This window comes from Periplaneta americana, chromosome 3, assembly GCF_040183065.1.
Source record: "Periplaneta americana isolate PAMFEO1 chromosome 3, P.americana_PAMFEO1_priV1, whole genome shotgun sequence".
Lineage (NCBI taxonomy): Eukaryota > Metazoa > Arthropoda > Insecta > Blattodea > Blattidae > Periplaneta > Periplaneta americana.
Window position 1 is genome coordinate 47,491,022 of NC_091119.1, and position 20,519 is coordinate 47,511,540.

General features: G+C 37.7%; 1 protein-coding gene across 2 annotated transcripts in view; it reads left to right on the forward strand.

Moving 5' to 3' along the window:
- Window positions 1-19,477, forward strand: part of LOC138696020 (uncharacterized) — a 39,306-nt gene extending 19,829 nt beyond the window's left edge. Inside the window, exon 2 of one of the 2 annotated variants that reach the window (XM_069820495.1) lies at window positions 6,605-19,477. In XM_069820495.1, coding sequence (XP_069676596.1) covers window positions 6,631-7,074 — 444 coding nt within the window. In that variant the 5' untranslated portion in view covers window positions 6,605-6,630 and the 3' untranslated portion in view covers window positions 7,075-19,477. The remainder of the gene's footprint in view (window positions 1-6,604) is intronic. The other variant, XM_069820496.1, reaches the window with a different exon arrangement.
- The last annotated feature ends 1,042 nt before the right edge of the window (window positions 19,478-20,519 follow it).

Below are 20,519 nucleotides of genomic sequence, written 5' to 3' on the forward strand. Positions count from 1 at the left end.
TCAAACTCTGTTTCAATTGCTCTGAATTATCCTGTTTCATTTGTTCAAAATTTTGCTTAATTTGTTCTGACATTTGCTTCGCTTGCTCAGTACTTTCACCTAATCTTTCATCCATTTTCTTCATTTGTTCCGTAATATGTTTCATTAAAATTCCTAGCGGTCCTAGCATCATCCCCTCTTCTCCCTTTTCCTTCTCGCTACATTGCTGGGTTTCTTCGCTATTTCCTATGATCTCGTCGTCCCCCATAGTGCTCTCCAATTCTAATCTTCCCTCCATTTCGCTGTCTCCTACGTTCTCCATCCCTCTATTCTCTCTACTTATTATTTTCCTCTCACTCTCCGTCCCTTCGGTCTCAATTCTCCTATTCCTTAATAACATCTGGATATGTCATAACCTATATACAGATCACACAATAACAATCCCCTCCAAAATATTATACACACACACACACACACACACACACATATATATATATATATATATATATATATATATATATATATATATATACACATATAACCCTACACAGAATTATGCGTTAATAAATGTTATACTCCCTACACACAAAGAAAGTTCATACATGTATAACCCTCCAAAATATTACCATCCACGTTGTCTTCCTCCTCGACGTAGCGTCGACCCTGCTCGTCCCGCGTGGCCGTGATGATTTCGCCACTCTCGGTGTTGCCGCTCTCGTCCCGTTGTCTCGGCGGGGATGCTGCGTCAGCCTCTCTGCTGTCGTCTCGTACTGACGATGATCACGTTGCTGCTGCTACTGTTGTTCTCGTCCCTCCGCCTCGGTGGTATTGTTGATTCTCGTAGCCACGCGCTAGTATTGTTTACTCTCGAGCCCCACGTTGGGCGCCATTTGCGACGGGTTTTACCTGGTGGCACACGTTGTTGTTGTTTATCTTCCTCTCTGTCGCGTCGCCGGCAGAGGAGAAGTCGATGGACGGATGCTGGAAGATCTTGTCCCCCGGTAGAGGAGATCTCTTCTCAGGGACCTTGTGGTTTTGTGGGCGTAGGATATAATGTGATGTTCGTCGTTCTCGCGAAAATAAACCAAGGAGTAGAGTTCCACTAAGTGTATTTATTCGGCTCACTTCCCTTGCTTGAGTCCAAGCGACGGAATACTGGCTGTTGTCTTCCGTGTGATTTCGGCTTCTCGTCTAACGCCAGTTTAAAATCGCTGCTGTCACTTTTTGAGTAAAACACAAGGCTAAAAAGTGCGAAATCTACACTTTATCACTTCGATCGGCTGGAAAACGGAGAATGATAAGATATACACGATCGGAACAAGTGCCGGAAATATTATTAATACTCTCGCGATCGGCTCACAGGCCGTAGACTATATAAGTGAGTAAACACGCCTCTGGCCGGCAGTCTTCTGACCAACACACGATCGGCTCACTGGCCGGAAATATTCTGAGAAAATACACGCTCGGCTCACAGGCCGGTAATCGTCTGGGGGGGCACACGCTTGGCTCACGTCCTTTTAAATACTCACTAAGGTGACGCGCTCACCAGACGCTACTATTGTTTGCAAAATTCAAACAACGCTACGAGCGCGTTCCTAGACAGGAAAAACCCCTTTATGCTATACTAAAGTTCAGTAACCTACCTCGCGTCTACTGGTCTTAAATGCGTTAGGCGCCTGTCAGACTGAGTGAATAAAGAGCCTATAACGCACTTCGCTGATCCGCCTCGCGTAAGTTAAACAAACATCTCAAAGAAATATAGAAATATCTAAAATGAAACTATACTGTAACTTATATAGGAGAAAAAATATCTTACTATCGCCGGACCACCCGACTACAGCTTCAACAGGGACTTCAGGGCACTGCTTGACGGTATTAACAGTATGGGGATTTACTCTACCATACCGAGGTAAGGTGGTGAAGTCGAAAAATTCTGGAACGTTTTCTCGCACTTAGAAATGAAACTGCCTTATTTATGGATGTACATGGGAAACCTGTTAGAAGCCTTGGACATGAAAGAATATACAGATAAGAATAATGCAACAATTGTGCGAAGTTTCGAACGTAGATTTGAGGATATTAGAGATCTTGAACAACAATTTAAGATATTTGCAATATCTTTTTCAGTGAGTGTCCTGGATATTCCTGCTGAACTACAATTAGAAATACTTGATTTACAAAGCGATATTGAGCTAAAGGATAAGTATCAAAACAAAAAGTATTAACCATTTCTATACTTGTTTTCCACGAGAAAGGTTTCCTAAACAGTACAATCTTGCTGCAAGAACGTTGTAAATGTTCGGGACAACCTACGCATGCGAAACATTATTTTGTTTAATGAAGTTTACAAAGTCACGTCACAGAAACAACTAAGTGATGAACCATTGAAAGCATGTTTGCGATTGGCTGGTACTAAAACAATAGCTCCGAGAATTAAATAGCTGCTTACTAACAGAAAACTGCAAAAATCGCAGCGGATCTCTGATGTTTAAGAAAAAGTACTATTATTAGAGAATTGTATTTGAATGACAACGTTTGTACTGTTGTTTTATTTTGTTAATTGAATTGTATAGCAATGAGAAGAAGACAAACAGTATATTAATCTGTATAAAAGTGTATATTTTGTTTTGTTTCATTGTTGTGCAAACATGCAAAAATTTGTTTCGTATATAGTTAACTGTACAAAATTGTATAGAGTACTGTTTTTCAGTATAGTGCAATTAACAGTGAAAGCGTGCTTCAATTAAAAGCTGAAATTAATTTACATTCTTATCACAAATTTGGTTCACATACAAGTTCTTAGCTCCGCCACTGTAGAAGCAGCTACCCTTGCCCGCAGCCGTACGTCAGGGCTTGAGGGTTTGTACGTACGCACGAGAGTGTAGTCACTTGACGGTCCCTGTCTTATATCAAGCATAAAGGGAAGCGTTGCGTTGCTGTAAAACAATCTAGATTTGCAGAAAAAAAACGTTTTCAGGATAGAACAAAAATTTTATCAATCCCTTACTCTCCATACAGCTATTTTGCCTTAACTCTACCAGGTTAAATAAAACTATTATTATTATTATTATTATTATTATTTACTTACTGGCTTTTAAGGAACCCATAGGTTCATTGCCGCCCTCACATAAGCCCGCCATTGGTCCCTATCCTGAGCAAGATTACTCCATTCTCTACCATCATATCCCTCCTCCCTCAAATCCAATTTAATATTATCTTCCCATCTACATCTTTGTCTTTTTCCCTACGGCCTCCCAACTAACACTCTACATGCATTTCTGGATTCGCCCATACGTGCTACTTGCCCTGCCCATCTCAAACGACTAGATTTAATGTTCCTAATTATGTCAGGTGAAGAATACAATGCGTGCAGTTCTGTGTTGTATAACTTTCTCCTTTCTCCTGTAACTTCATCCCTCTTAGTCCCAAATACTTTCCTAAGCACCTTATTCTGAAACACCCTTAACCTATGTTCCTCTCTCAAAATGAGAGTCCAAGTTTCACAACCATACAGAACAACCGGTAATATAACTGTTTTATAAATTCTAACTTTCAGATTTTTTGACAGCAGACTGGATGATAAAAGCTTTTCAACAGAATAATAACACGCATTTCCCATATTTATTCTGTGTTTAATTTCCTCCCGAGTATCATTTATATTTGTTACTGTTGCTCCCAGGTATTTGAATTTTTCCACCTCTTCAAAGGATAAATTTCCAATTTTTATATTTCCATTTCGTACAATATTCTCGTCACGAGACATAAACATATACTTTGTCTTTTCGGAATTTACTTCCAATCCTATCACTTTACTTGCTTCAAGTAAAATTCCCGTATTTTCCCTAATCGTTTGTGGATATTCTCCTAACATATTCACGTCATCCGCATAGACAAGCAGCCGATGTAACCCGTTCAATTCCAAACCCTCTGTGTTATCCTGGACTTTCCTAATGGCATACTCTAGAGCAAAGTTAAAAAGTAAAGGTGATAGTACATCTCCTTGCTTTAGCCCACAATGAATTGGAAACGCATCTGACAGAAACTGACCTATACGGACTCTGCTGTAGGTTTCGCTGAGACACATTTTAATTAGTCGAACTTGTTTCTTGGGAGTACCAAATTCAATAAGAATTTCATATAAAATTTCTCTCTTAACCGAGTCATATGCTACTTGAAATCTATGAATAACTGATGCACTGTACCTTTATACTCCCATTTTTTCTCCATTATCTGTCAAATACAAAATATCTGATGAATAGTTGATCTATTGCGCCTAAAACAACACTGATGATCCCCAATAATTTCATCTACATATATTATTATTATTATTATTATTATTATTATTATTATTATTATTATTATTATTATTATTCCACCGTATATAGTCCATACTAGAGAACGTCCATATGATAAAACCTCCATAAGGTCAAAATGTCCATATTGTCAAAATGTCTTTGCGGTGAAAATGTCCATACGACAGAAAGCCCATATGATAAAACGTTCGTAAGGTGAAAATGTCCATAGTGTCAAACGTCCATATTGTCCAAGTGCAAAGGAAAATTCTGCTTGAATAGAACACAATAAATTTTATTCCATAACTCGTACAAATAAGTATTACTGTATTAATCATCGGGGACCGGAGCCCCACTTTTAATATGGTAACCAATACTTTTAAAGTAGCTATATGAGAATTTCTCCATTTTCTTTGTACCTGTTGTAGTTTCTCACAATCTGAAGAATTTGTCTTTAATTCGTCAAATATGCTTTATTCACCGGCTCTTTAATTTGAGTATGCCCCCTTCTTTCTTGCAGTATTTGTCTCCAAATTTCATTTCCTTCGCGCTATATACACTGTATAAATCGCCAAATGGATAGATGATGTACAGCCAACGCTCTTCCTCTTGCCTTAAAACGGTTCAAGACGGACTTTACTTCTATACCTGCTTCATCGGTACTATGTAAATGCTTATCTGTTCCATCCCGCAAAACCCGAATGTTATTCAGGTTGCTGTTAGTTACCATTGCAGCATTACAAATTTCCTTTCCCTGCATCGCCAATATATTTTTTGTCCTATCTCTATTAAAGTCATGATGTTGGTACAGTTACCCACGAAAAGAAAGAAGTGGCTTACCCTTCTTTTATGGCACTATCTGAGGATTTCGTTCCATCTTAAAAAATTTCAGTTCTGGTTAGTACTGTACTTGAAAATTTTTACATAGATTACTATAACTACCTTGACCAATGAATATAGTGTACATTATAGAGCTATAGACATTATGACTCTGGACATCAGAGTGAAGTGGACATTATAGAACTATAGACATTTTGACTCTGGACGATTTAACATGGACATTTTCAACGTGGACATTATTCCATGGATATTTTGATGTATGGACATTATAATCCTGGACTTTATGTCTGGTAACCATTATTATTATTATTATTATTATTATTATTATTATTATTATTATTATTATTATTATTATTATTAATGTACAATGAGAAGATGTTATCTTCAGGACCAGTGGCGGCCGAAGGCCATTCTGTCAAGTGGGGCACAACCTTAACGATGAACCCTGGAAATTAAAACCATATAAAACCAATTTATGTGCACTAACCTTTCTAAGTTTTGTAGATGAGCTTCATTTTTCGGTTCTTTCTGCGAGTAAAAACCTCTATAACTCTATTGTTGAAGTTCGGTATAAAATGTACCATCTTTCTCTCAATTGAGAGCACTGCTACGCCCAGAGGAAAGTTAAATGGAATTCTAAGTGTAATCCACAGAAATGTGCTGATTCTCAACTCGTTCGTACTCACAGATCACGCAACTGCCTGCCTTCTTACTACCGCAGCACTAGACTTGGGGAAACTCGGTTGAAAACTGTAGTGTGCACTGAAGGCGGCAAAACGCCCGCCAAGATTCTCTATCGTCAGTGACAAAGCTTTTTGAGAACTGCCAACTTCATGTATTGTAATGTAAACTTTCTTTTTTTTTTTTTGGATACGATGGAAGCATAAAAGTTTACAGGGAGCATTAACAACATAACTGTGACAAATGAATATATATACATACACACGTGACTTATACAATGAGTCGAGCTTCTAAATTAGTAAACTTACATTTAACGTTTTTCATGTCAAGTTTAGCGGTAAAATGTCGTCTGCTATACAGCAAGCATCAACACCCCTAAAAATGGCACCCAGCTAATTGGACTGTTCCTAAACTAAAGAGAGTTGGTGGGCACGGCAAATACAGTGCCCAAAGCACACGGTCTGAGGCAAAGAGCTCCGCTTTCCTACAATTCACAACCCCAATCCCTTCCTCGTCCATCGCTGGGCACGAGAAGAGAGAGCCCATTTTATTAACTGTTCGGAAAACTTGGGTTTCGAGACTACTACAGATTCTGAAAACATTAGTAGCAATGAAAATGTGAAACTTTTTAAGTTATTATTTCATAATGCAATTAAATTGTATTATAATATAGTCATAATACGATAATAAAAACACTGGGAGGGCACGTGCCCATGTGCCCCTTAATAAAGGCCGCCGCTGTTCAGGACAATGATTACTACATTAGCTGTAGCGTTTTTATTGTTTCGTGAAACCTAATAACAATAACACAGTTTGTTGCAGAATCGAAGCCGGCCCGATGGTGTCGACGAGCGCGATCGAGAGCTTCCCCGACGAGATCCTGCTGGAGATCTTCTCGTTCTGCAGCGTGGAGGACCTGGCGCTGTCGATCCAGCACGTGAACAAGCGCTGGCGCGAGGTGGCGCAGGACCCGCGCCTCTGGAAGGACCTGGTGTTCAAGCCGGAGCGGGGCACCGACGACGAGCACATCCGCAGCGTGGTGGAGCAGGCGCCCCTGCTGCGCCGCGTGGTGCTGAGCCACGAGGTCGACGCGCCGCTGCTCGTGGACGCGCTCTGCCGCGGCTGCCAGGACCTCCAGAAGCTGCAGTTCTCATCCAGCCAGAAGCTGGCCACCGCCATCCTCAAGAAGCTGCGAGCACAGTTCCCGGAGGTCGAGTGTCTCGTGCTGGCAGTGCACCAGAAGTACAACCTCACCTACCGACTGCCGCGCACTCTGGACTAGGGCGGAGGGACGTTCAGAGTTGGTTCATTAAGTCCTAATACCTCCGGTTATGGCCTAGATCATATATACCCCAGATAGGTCGGCCTTATAGGCTTTGACGTTAACAACTTTTGTCAGGTTTACTACGCTGCCATCTAGTTGTTACATAAGGAGTCACGTCATAATTCCCATTTGAATTGCATTAGCGACTGTAGTGCCATCTCGTGTTCGTTTACGGCGGACGAGTGGCGACCCTGGCGGTTGTTCTCTTCAAAGTGCAAACGATTTTAACATAGCGATGACTTATCTGTTACATATATGATCTAGGGTTATGGTTGGTATGATATTTCTGACTAAGATATTTTGGCAGTGTGAAGAACTGCATTTTTCCCCGAAGAGGAAAATGAAATATTGGACCGACGTTTACAATTCAAGTGGTGAACTTGTCATTCATTCGTCACCACACAATTCCGACCACCTCACGTATTCTTCACAACTATTCTTTTTCCTATTTAATTTATTTGCTGGCCGCGGCTGCAACATTAGCTTTTTGGTACATTATGCAACGAGCCTATAATGGTAGTAATTAAGACGCGAGGATGTTTATGAAACGAGCGCAAGCGAGTTTCATAATTTTCATACGAGCGTCTTAATTACAATTATAGGCAAGTTTCATACGACTTTTTATGCTCGACCATATTTCTAACTTGAAATTATTCATAAGTATTCATGTTTTTGTTATGTGGTGCAATAGCCTACCTCATAAATTGTGAGATGTGCGCAGACGCGAAAGTATTGATTTTCTCCGGGAAACGAATGTCGACGACCTTATATAATCTAGAGAGTAAGATAAAAATTAATCTTGATATAACCTTGAAATTGAATTCGACATTGAAAAACGAGATGACAGATTGAATTTATTTGAATATTATTTACAATTAATGCTAATTATTATAGTAACAGAACATAACCTTGTGCGACAGTATTGGATTTCCAGCCTTTCCCTAGTTGTCTTTCGATTGCATATCCGAGAATAATCGAAAACCTGAACTTTAATGAATAGGTGTACTTTAATGACATGCATTAAAGGACTGATACCAGGTGTATAATTACTACATTTCGGCATGGTCGAGCATAAAATAATGTTCATGTCGCATATCTACAAATGTTCACTCTACACTGTGAGCGGTGGCTGAGTGCATTGCTTAGAGGGAGATTTTGCGACAGCGGTAAATTTTACTTGTGGCCCAATCACTTAAGAACAGGGTTATTTTACTGCCGTCTTTAGGAAGCTGGGAACACAGTTCACGGATAACTAGTAGTTTCTCTTGTTATAGGTTTCCTACAAGCAAAACTCAGCTCGGACTCCTAGCGGCGCGCATGCTACATCCCTCTTATTCCCCTGCAATAGGCTTGAGAGCGTGCTGGAAACGGGAGCATGCGTCACTTGCGCGAGACAGTCACGCCCGCTGGTTTCTGCGCACCGAGTTTTCCTTGTTGGATGTCTATAGCAGTGATTCATAAGTGCAGGCTATTCCAGCAACTGCCGAGCTCTCTGGATTAGACAGAGAAAAGTTGAAAATTGTTTGTTTGTTGACACATCCGGTTATGATTGGTTATGGCCTTACAGAGTCTGTTAGTGGAGAAACACATTTTACATTCGAAGAGGAAATGAGAAATTGTACCTAAGTTACTCGTACAAGTCGGACGATAAATTCGTCACTCTTTCGTCACCACACAATTGTGATCACTTCACGATCGTTGTCCGTGCCATTTGTCTCATTATCTGGTCATTGGCTATATTATTATTTACTACAGCATGTATGCCCTGTTTCTATCACTGTTATCTCTACGATGTGCAGGGTGTTTCGATGGTTGATTCCATAGATGTGTGGATGGAAGCTGGGATTGACCCACATGCAGTCATACATTTTCAAAATTTAATTTTAAAGTGGACGAAATGAGCGGTGAAAAATGGTCGGTAAATTTTGCCTCATTCAGGGACAACCTTCTTTCAGTCCACACCTGTGGAGTAACGGTCAGCGCGTCTGGCTGCGAAACCAGGTAGCCCGGGTTCGAATCCCGGTCGGGGCAAGTTACCTGGTTGAGGTTTTTTCCGGGGTTTTCCCTCAACCCAATACGAGCAAATGCTGGGTAACTTACGGTGCTGGACCCCGGACTCATTTCACCGGCATTATCACCTTCATTTCATTCAGACGTTAAATAACCTAGATGTTGATATAGCGTCGTAAAATAACCGAATTAAAAAAATAAAAACCTTCTTTCATGAATCGTCCCCAAGGAGGTACGAATACATATCCCGGAGTTAGAGAGTTCAGTGCTAGCAATCAGCGGCCAAGCTCTTAAGAGTCTTTTGAGGCTTAGCCTACCCCAAAAATCTAAATTATTATTCCTAGTAACAGTAGGCCTATAAGTTCGTAATAACGATGTATCGTAACACTTGGTTGTACTTTGATCCTTCCATATATTAATTTCACTGTTGGCAGTCATTCCAGTATGGAGAGAGCAGTATGAACCGCGAGGTTTTGGTAAAGTCTCTACAGGCATGGCTACGACCTTGACTCGCAAGCTTGAGGGAGGACCGGAGAGAGGGTATCGATTCGCTACATCTCCGTACGAAACGAGGCTAGCCTTCTGTCACAATATTATGTAGCGCTATATTGGTGTTTTCTGAAAGCGCTCCGTTGTTGAGCGTTAGTTAAATCAAAAGTACGTTGCATATTATTTTTGCGTGAAATGGCTAATACTGAGAGAACATTGAGGTCATTATCTGTAGAATTAAAAGAGAAACCTTTTTTCAAGTTGGACGTATAAAACAAAATGTGCTTACAAAGATATGAGATCGACACTACATTTAAATATTAAAATAGCGGATGGTGGAAGACAAAATAGAAATAGTCAATTTTCATGGTATCAGAAATATCCTTGGCTAACAGGGTGTTCTGAGACAAATAAGTTACATTGTTTTACCTTTGTTGCCTTCGGTAGCGTAGTTGGTACAGCGCTGGTCTTCTAGGCTGGAGGTTGCTGGTTCGATCCCGGCTGAGGTCGATGCATTTAAGTGTGTTTAAATGCGACAGGCTTATGTCAGTAGATTTACTGACATGTAAAAGAACTCCTGCGGGACAAAATTCCGGCACACCGGCGACGCTGATTTAACCTCTGCAGTTGCGAGCGTCGTTAAATAAACCATAATCTATTTTTTTTTGTTTTACCTCGATTATGCTAGGGGTGAAAATGAGTGGTCATCATCTTCTTGTGGGGTTTGTATAAAAAAATTGATAGAAAGCCGATAAACATCTGCTCTTTAAAACATACAAGGTAAGCAGATTTTTTCAGCCTACCCAGTATTTATACCTTAGCTTCGCCAGCAGTACATAAGTTACAATCTTATCTGTCGACCACCGTGATATCTGGAGTGGGTCGGATAAACAATGAATATTAGTTTAACTTGTGTTAGAGATGATTATGACCTTCTGGTCAAAGAAGTGTGGAGAATAAAGGCTCATTCACAATGAAAATTAAACTTAACGTAAGCGTTAACTTGAAAATGTAAACGTTACGGTAAAATCAAGAAATCATAACATAATTCACGATAGGGACATAAACATAACAGCAAACCTACTTGGTAACCATGGAAACATAACAACGACGCCATTTCCTCATATTCTGTCGTATACTTCAGCGCTCCACGATTGTGTTCTGTTTGCAAATCACGTAAGCATAAGCATGAAAGTTTGGAGCTTGCAAACTTTCATGTTAACGTCTTACGGTAATGTTAATGTCAGTGTTTATGTGAACCATTATGAATGATCACATTTGGTAGCCTGGCCGCAAACTTCTGTGTTTATGTTACGGTTATGTTTAATTTTCATTGTGAATGGGCCTTTATGTTTCACAGGCGGTGAAATGGAACATAGGGTAAAGAACGGATGTTGATAATTCAGATGATGAACTAGTCACTCATTCGCCATCATATAATTTCTACCTCTGAACTGTATTCATCTCTACTGTAGTTTCTTCCATTTGTCTCTTTAATTTCAATTGCCGTCATTATTATTTTCTGTTGTTTTCATGGCGTGTCTTTATCATCGTACGTCCTGCACTTTGTGGGGTGTTCGGCCTCCCAATATCTGAAATACTGAATAGTACTCGTATATGCTAAATTTCTGCAGCGGAAATGGGACATTGTTTAGATAACGCTGCAAGAAACAATTCAGTGCAGTTGCAGAAAATTGAAAAGACCGTTGCTGTCGCTGTAGTAATGAAGCGAGCTTTGCAATCTTCCAGAAATTGAACAGACCTCAAAGTTGCAAAGTTGTCACTGTCTCTTCTTTCTGGTCACTGATCACTGTATTTCTCATGTTATCGAAAACAAGATTCATGTTCAATAAGAAACGTTCTAGCAAGTCTTGGAATCTTCTGTACCATGCGAAACCCTGTTCTACAAGAAGAATTTGTAAGTTCTTGACGTCGTGCAACTTCGGTATTAGTAGAGCACATATAGTACGCATTACTATATTGAATTCATCATTTATCGTTTTTATGATATTCCATTGCAATATTTAATGGGCACGTGAACATTAACTTCAGAATAAAAAACAGAAAACACTAAAAGAAAACGCAAAATAGGTTTTCAGTCATAGAACAGGAGACTGATGCTTATTGGTCATCAGTCTACGCTAAAAATCTTTGCTACTGCGCATCCATATTAAAATGACATTCAACCGCACAATTACACCTTCCAACTTTTGCAAAATGAGGTTTTGTTTTCATTGTATTACAATCTTTTTAATACATTTTACAAATCAGAGTTCAGTAGTTCAGGTTCACTAAAAATTCACATACGAAAGCAAGTGATGTTTGCAAGGATATCCAGAAAGTAATGATGTTATGGTCTCCTTAAGGAACATTGCCTCTCATGATCGACACGCCATGAAGATTCGTACTAAATTCTGTTGTTAGTTCATTTGAAAATGTCAAAGCATTATCTATTTGGGTATTATAGTTCGCTACACATACAGCACGCTCAAAATTTTTTACTAACATCAGGTTTCATCAACGGTCATCAAATTTTGCTTACGAACATCATCCCAACAACTATCAATTAAGATAATATTTTCGTTAACATCGACCCAAAGTAATTGACCACCCTCAGTTTCTCGATCAATTACGCTATTGAGTATTTAAGAGAGCCACGCATCTTTTATAAAAGCAATGGTAGAAACACTCTGTTGACCACTCATTCTATTTTTTTTTTTGTAAATGCTTGAGTGTTAGGAATACAGCTGTGAAAATTAAGTAGGCAGAAAATACTGAAACAATATACGAAGCCTTATGAGTAGATATTAATAGCTTTAATTGAAGAGTAACTGATACATACGTTTGTAAACGGACTGAAGAAAACATGTTACTTCTTGGCCTTATTTGGAAAGTAACATCCACCGTTTCTTTCTGGTAAAGGCTGGCCTATTCTGACCGTAGACACTCCTTGTGCACTCACTGCCTTGTATGAAAATTGTCTGCTATTTTGCTATAAACTGTTGGAATTTGTGCAATATGTTATAGACGTAGTCGGCAAAGATTACGTCATATAAAATACGGCCCGTAATACATAGCAGAGAAGGTAGGAGGGGAAGATACCCAAACTCCTTAACGCAGAATGAACAAATGATGACTAAGGGAAGGGAGACCATGCCCTGCATATGTATTAAGGGATTGAGTAGCGAGTCAAGAAATGCCGATCAGTGAGTTTGAGCAATATAAATCCATTCAGAATATTCAAGTTCTTCGAGAGCATAATACCTTAACGGACCGAAACTCCACCTACAATCGTTACTATCAGTTTAAGAACTATCAGAGATTCCGAACGTTTGTGGTTTGAAAAGAAACTCTTTGACAATCGCTAAACATTATGACATTTGGTAACTTGTCTTTATCATGGTTGGTTAAACCAGCCATAAAATTATATAGTTTTACATGCTCAAACAAGGGATATCATTATTAAATAATTTTATGTTTCCACTTCTGTCTCTTTCCATGGAACTCAAATCTGTCATTTTTCAAGAAATCTTCCGAATTCCACCCACCGACTTCAGTTTCTACGTATATTGTGAATTTACGTTATAATAACGAATATTTTACAACCACAACTTTTCACAATGTTACATAATTATTTAACATTTTCTTTCAAAAAATATATTCAAACTCACTATCTTGCACACCATTACGATTTAAAGCCCACGTTATGATAAAAGATTCTGTATGGATTATACTATTTGTGACAAAATATTTTGGTGATTGATGATGTGTTCACATACAGCCTAACGGTGACGAAAAAAGCTGTTACAAGTGAAGGACATGATGTTCAGTGACGAATTCGTTCATAATTTTAATCTTTACTCCTGCAGTTACGATGCTAATAATATTTCTAACATCTTTTCGTCTCTAACGTCGAATCACTTGAATAGCAGAAATACACAGCTATCAGTAGAGGGACGTAGCATTCTTCAGAGACAAAATATTGATGATTATAACAGTGTTTTTGGGTTAACTGAACTAAGAAATATGAGTCCCAAAGCACAAAATTTCAGTTACAATGTAATTGGGGTTTATATTTTATGATATTGCTACACACTGTACAGATAGACAACATACAGAAACATATTGATCAAAATATGTAAGAAGTTTATTTTCCAATTTTAAAGACAGAAAGTAACTATGTATAAAATGTAAAAAGATACAGTAGATGATGGATAGTATGTATGGAGACTATACATAGATGGTTACTGTGGTTGCCTCAGACATAAGTTATTACGCTTTATAAAAGAAGTCCGTTAGTGTATTTAGATCTTCCTAGATGTAATAGGCGGTTGTATATAGTTACTTAGTTGATGAAAGCGATGTTGAGTATTTTCTCGGAAGTGAAGTCCTACGTGTTTAAATGTAAGTGCACATCCGGGTTTTAAGAATGAAGGACATGATGTTCGTTAAAATATTGTAAAAATATATTATATTCCAAATGATGTGTGATTCAACCAGTAGCGTATGTATAAACTTAAAACAGCACCAAGATAGGTGCGAATAAATTTATATAAACATAAGGAAACTCGTTCTGATACTTAAGTGAGAGCATTTCAGTACTTTACACATGTGACACAAGAAAGATAAAGTCGGTAACGTTGAAATTTTTTAAGATCTATTTGCAAAAGGAATAGACTTTCAGGCAAGAGTAATTACATAACAATTAGTTGTGAGCTTCTTGTATGTCAATCTGAGAATGGGTTTAGTAGGAGTGAGGAAAGAGAATAACTGTTAAGTCACTAAAATTATTTTAACTTAGTAAGACTTAAAGGAAGAAGGAAATTTAGAAACTAAAAATAAGTTGGCTAAACGATTAAGGAATTTTAAATACAGGGTGTAAAAAAAGTATGCAATATTTTAGGAGAAAAAAATGTCTAATAAACATTGGTCCTACAACACATACTTTCTGAGATCTGAACACTTGTTCATAGCAGGTGCTCAATGTGACGTCCATTCATGGCACTGCATTTCTCTGCCCTTCGGCGTAAGAAATCACGCACTCTTTGAAATTGACCTGGTTGTTCCTAATAACCAAAAGTCTAGGGGATTTAGATTTGAGGAATGAGCAGGCCAAAGTGTGGGGCCTCCCCAGTTAATACAGCGGTCCTAAAATATCAGCGTCAGATGTACACGCTCATTGCGGAAAAAATATGCTGGTGTGCCATCGTGCATGAACCACATCTGTAGTCTTTGCTGACTTGGCACGTGCTCCAACAAGGTAGGCAATACATTAATTAAAAAATCCTGATAACGAGCCCCAGTTATCTCTGTGGTAGCATGTATGGCCTTTAATATATCGCCAAGAACGCCTGCCCATACGTTGAATGAGAATCGGTGCTGATGCCTTGTTTCTTCAAGTGCATGGGAATACCTTTACACAGACAACTGGTCGTTGTCAACTGATTATGCTATCGACGGATGTTTTTGGCATTTGGGGATCACGATTAAACTGCCTACGAAACGCACGTTGAACTGTTATAACCGATTTATAACTCTTAGACTTCAAAACACAAAATGCTTTCTGTTGGGGAGTCGCCATCTTTGTTATTATCGCTGCAAAGGAAACAAAACAAAGGAAAGCTATCTGCGCATGCATACAACTAAAACTGTTTTCCTTCCGGTTTCATTTAAGCCTACAAACAACTTGCTACGCCTCATCTGAGTAATAATATAACGACCATAAACTGCTATATTCTTTTAAGTACACGGTGTATATTAAAACATCATTAACAGAATTTGGAATAATTTGAACGATCCTTTGATTTGTCATATGAACATTAAGCTTCAAAATGCAGATTTCTCAAAACTTTAAATTTTATGTTGTTTCCCTTTTTAATTGTACCGTCGATTTGGTTACAACTTGAAGGCAAATTTTGGAAATGTCATTCCCCTCCGTGGTGCCGGTTTCTATTCGTTCTCGATCAGATACTCCTCTGACTTATTGTGAGACATGATGCCGCCACTAACGCAAACGTAAAGGAAGGGCGGAGGAGAGATCACAAAATAAGGCAGCTTTCCCCATATCTGTACAATATTTAGACGTGTGTCGCATTACTTCAGAATCACTTTGTATATTAATGCTTGAAGTGTCTGGAAGTAACATCTTGGCGGAACCGAATTTGTTAAATAAAATATGCCATGTAAATACATGTTCTACAGGGAACAACTAGTATAATCCTATTTGATTTATTTTTAAGTTGAAGAGCTTCTATCTCTTAAAGTAACCAGCAATGCAGTGAGATGAAGTGACTTAATCAACGTACTGCCTACTTTTTTGGCTAAATCTGTACTTCCAACATTATTTACTGAAGGATTGTTATAAGGTGTGGTTGACTTCGTCACTCCGATACACGATATATAATCGACGAAAGTACAAAACCACTGCAGGACATCCCAATTATTGCAATTTGAAATAATAGTGCCAATTACTAAGATATAGAGGAGGTAGAAATGAGATACCCGAAAGAAATCTTCCCATTCTTTCCAATCATGGGGGGAAATAGGTGTCAGGAAGTTGAAAACTTCTTTCTCTCTCTAAATCTTCGATCCATGTTTACACAAAATAGTCTCGATTTACTCTTATATTTTGAACCGCACTTGAATATATACAGTAATTTTCTGTAAAATTATTCTTTCTTTTCCTTCTTGACGTTGTGCTAATCCTAAACCATACTGTATCATTCTCCTGTCTTGTTGATCTTTACTTAGTTATAGACCATTCGTTATTTCATGAAACCAAATGCAAGCGTACGCCGTAGTTTATAGTAACAACCTTAGAATTTGCTAGCTACAAGTGGAAGCGTAGCGAGGGAAGGAAGCTTCTCAGTCCACTTTCTTTTTCCTCTCACGCGCAGGTAGGTTTCATTAGATAACGAATTGCCTATACTTCTCGGTGAATGTTGATCTCTCATTGATTTATTTATTGTTTGTTATATGGGTGTTCTGTGTTTTGATACTGTGAAAATAACCTGAATCAAAACTATTGTTATATTAATGAATAAATTCCTACCCACATACATAGATTAATTTGAGTAACAAATTGAAGTTGTAACCAAAATTCCGTCTGTCAACTGTTATGTATTGCTATATCGAGCATAGCAACAGAGATATGAATGAAGCAATAACTGAGTAAAAGAAATGTGTGTTGTCCGTTGTTTACTTTAAAATTACAGCTAGAACATATTATGGAGGAAATAATTTAGATAGTGTTGTGTATAGTTGATATCTTCGCCGATAGGAGCGCATATCTTAGACACAAAAGTTCTAACATTTCTTAATTCACTTTCACTTCCTTATGTTCGAAAGATCTAAGAATTTATTCCGCATCACATAAACAAAACAGGAAAGGAAAACAGAAATATTTATATTCATGGAATATGTGATAACAGTGTGATTCTTTTTTTTCCATAAAATGCCCATCCGAGTATTTAATGACTTTTAAATTCCCCGAATTTGTGAACAAGACATTCATTAGGACTTGGACATCGAAATATGTGCCGTTCAAGGCTAGTCATGACTGAATTATTCAACATCTAGAGTTTTGAAGTTACAATTGAAGGGTTCAGAACCATAGTTGGCCAAGCGCCATATATTAAAGGCGTAGAAAACAAGGGTTAAAATTAAATTATTATCATAATTCAATGGAAACATATAGCAAGTAATATAAAATATGCACATTAAAACTAAATGATATGTCAATCTTCATTAAACTATGGTATTCATTAACTTTAATCCTTGCTTTCTCCGTTTTTAATGAATGACGTTTGGCCCACTGTGGCTCTGAACTCTTCAATTGTAATATTCTACCTCATATTTATGCACTTATCAGGACAAGATGTACGAAATGTGGACTATGTGGGTTTATTGGTTCTATTGTTTTTAGCATTTATTATTCTTTAACTACTGGTCGATGTAAAAAGGTCCTTGAGATGCAGTTTTAATGTGAATGAGGTATATTTCACAAGTGTATAAACAAAATTACTGTGGTTTTTAATATCATATTGTGTATTTTACTATACACAAACTTTTAAAATTTCATGTTTATATAACTTATTTTAAATTGAATCATTATTGCAATTGAACCTACCAAAATTCTGTTGACATAAAAATCAGGGCCAATTTTAATCCTTGTACTTATTGCAATATCTCAGCTGCTTTGGGTTCAGAACTGTGTCGCAAGCGGAATTATATTATTATACGCAACAAAATGCTGAAAAGTAAAGAACTGAGAAAATAGCTACGGAGTTGTGTACCGGATTATTAAGCACATTGCACACAATTTACAAAAGACATCAGCTGTGTACTTAAAACGGTAAAACAGGTAAATTATCACAATTTTTTGATAGAGAACGAATTAAACTTTTTGGTCATTCATGGATACACTCTTTTAACACTTGTATAGTCACTGACAAACGTTACTGAACAAGTAATAACTGCTTTATTGTGTTAATATTATGTAAATTCTGGTGGTAAATTACCAGGCTAGCTAGTTCGACGTGGTTTGCGTCATTCTTCGAAGCCTAGTGAATTCCAGCACTATCTTCTCGTTTCTTGTTGTGGTGGGGTGTGTTCATTATTGTGTTGAAAAGGGTGTGTGTTTTGAACGTTTTGGTAAAAAACTAATAATTTGTTACCATTCACATTCCTCAAATTTTAGCCATAGCTACTTTCAATCTGTGAACTATCATACCGTTGAAGAGACGTGTTTTTCAGGCGGATCCAGAAATCTATAAATATGAATTAGCATACAATTTGGATTTGAAATTAAGTTCTGAAAGAAGGCAACATCATCGCATCATTAAAATCTCAGTTATATATTGGGGAAAAGTAATATGATGCCATATTTGAAGAACTTCAGTATTACATTGTGTAAAATATGTAATTAATTATGTAGTAAGCACATAGTCGAAATTAGTAGTATTGTCTGTATCGTTGATCTGCGCTCCTAGCGGTAGAGAATTTCAACAAATTCGACTATATTTCGAGGTGAGTTTACTATCCGCGAAACTTTTCTTGATCCTTATTTTAATGGGACGAGGGTGCCGGAGGAAACTACTCCCGCCTTGTTTACAGCAGTGCTGCCAACCATAGGAAACTCAACACTCAACTTAAACTTATAGTAAACAGATTGTGAACTGTTTCGAACAGTTACTTCTCTGTCTCACTGTGAACAGTTCGTTATCGAGAAGGAATTCAAAGGTGTTGCTGTGATGTGCCTGGTATTTCTTCAGCCATTGTGTTAGAAAAAGTATTAGGCTTACGTTAGAAATCAAGATTAATTCAATTTTTGAACGTATTACCACAGTCTAGTGTATACAGTCACGAAGCTTGAGTTGATGAGGGTACTAGGAACAATAGACTGTGCCGTACTGTTTCACATTGTATGTGATGAGGCGATTGTAGCGATCCTAGTGGTTAGCAACTATCTATGGATGCATATTCCCTACATATTGAGCTTCACGACTGTATATACTAGATTGTATTACTTTACTGTGTTTATTAAGCAACAATCACTAACCACAATATTCAATGCTTTACAATTATACCATCAGATGTCACGGCATATGCGTAGCTTATACGATTCAATTCCAGTGTTTAGTGGCTGCCATTCCTTGTCAACGAAGATAACCAAATCTTACCGTTTGAGTACTATGGAGCCGAATGATCAAGAAAAGTTTCGCGTGTAGTACATTCGGGTTTCCTAGCTTTTCAAGAATACGTAAGCAACGGTCACACCATGAACAAATGAATATCAATAAATTGTTATGTGATGTTAAAGATATATTGTTTAAATTGTTATAAATAAAATCTGTGATATGTTTGCAGTTGTTTTAATTAATCTAATTTATACTTAACATCTGAATAAACTTATAAATGCTAGAGTATTGGATATCAGCCATAGAATTTGTACATATTAGATTTGGGATGTTTGTCAATTTCGTTCTTCAATTATATCGTGTATTGCAGTCTACAAACTCCTGTTGGAATATACAAATGCGAGTTACAAGTATTCTATTTGTCTATTCCGTATGTATAAACAGCATTCTATTTGTGCGATGAAACTTACAAAACCATGATTGTCCGTTGGAATGTATAGGAGGGAAGGAGTTCAACGGCAATAAGTTCACAAAATAAATTCTCAAGATAAAAGGAACATAATTTTCCTTTGCTATTTACGTTATTTCTAGGAAATCAAATTTATTTCTAAAATTATTTGCAACATTGCCGTAACATTTGTCAACGCATGCAAAAACCCCTTTTCCTCATCAGAGAATGTCAACATCAGACCTGTTTCATGAAGTATTTGCGCTTGATCAGTAACCATTACGACTCACAACACATATTTCATTTTTACGTGATGTTTCGTAACTTATTTTTTGCACGATCATGTTTTTGGTTGTATTTAGAGCTATTGTTGTTAAGCCTTGGAAGTTAGAATTCCCACACAGAAACTTGTTGCTAGGGAAACCATTCTTCATAACATAAAACCAGTGGTCGGCAGCTTGTGCATTTATGACGTCGGAGCAAGGTCGGACTAGATGAGCACCAGAGGAGGAGCACAGCAATCGCACAGCGGCAAGCTATTACAGTTGTGTAATAAGTGGTTCAGGGGAATTGGTTAAGTTCTAGTTTTATTTATACGTTGTATTGTATCTACACAGGATGACCCGTACGGAATGTTATTAATTTGAAATATTTCAAAGAAACAAGTTAAATACAATTTTGCTCGCTTTTAGTTCCTTACCGAGATAAAAATTATTGTAGGCCTATATGAAATATTTCATAGGATTTTTGTGAAAGCCATTGGTTGAATTCCCAACATGCTCAGTCAATTTAAGAGACTATTATGATTAATAATTGAT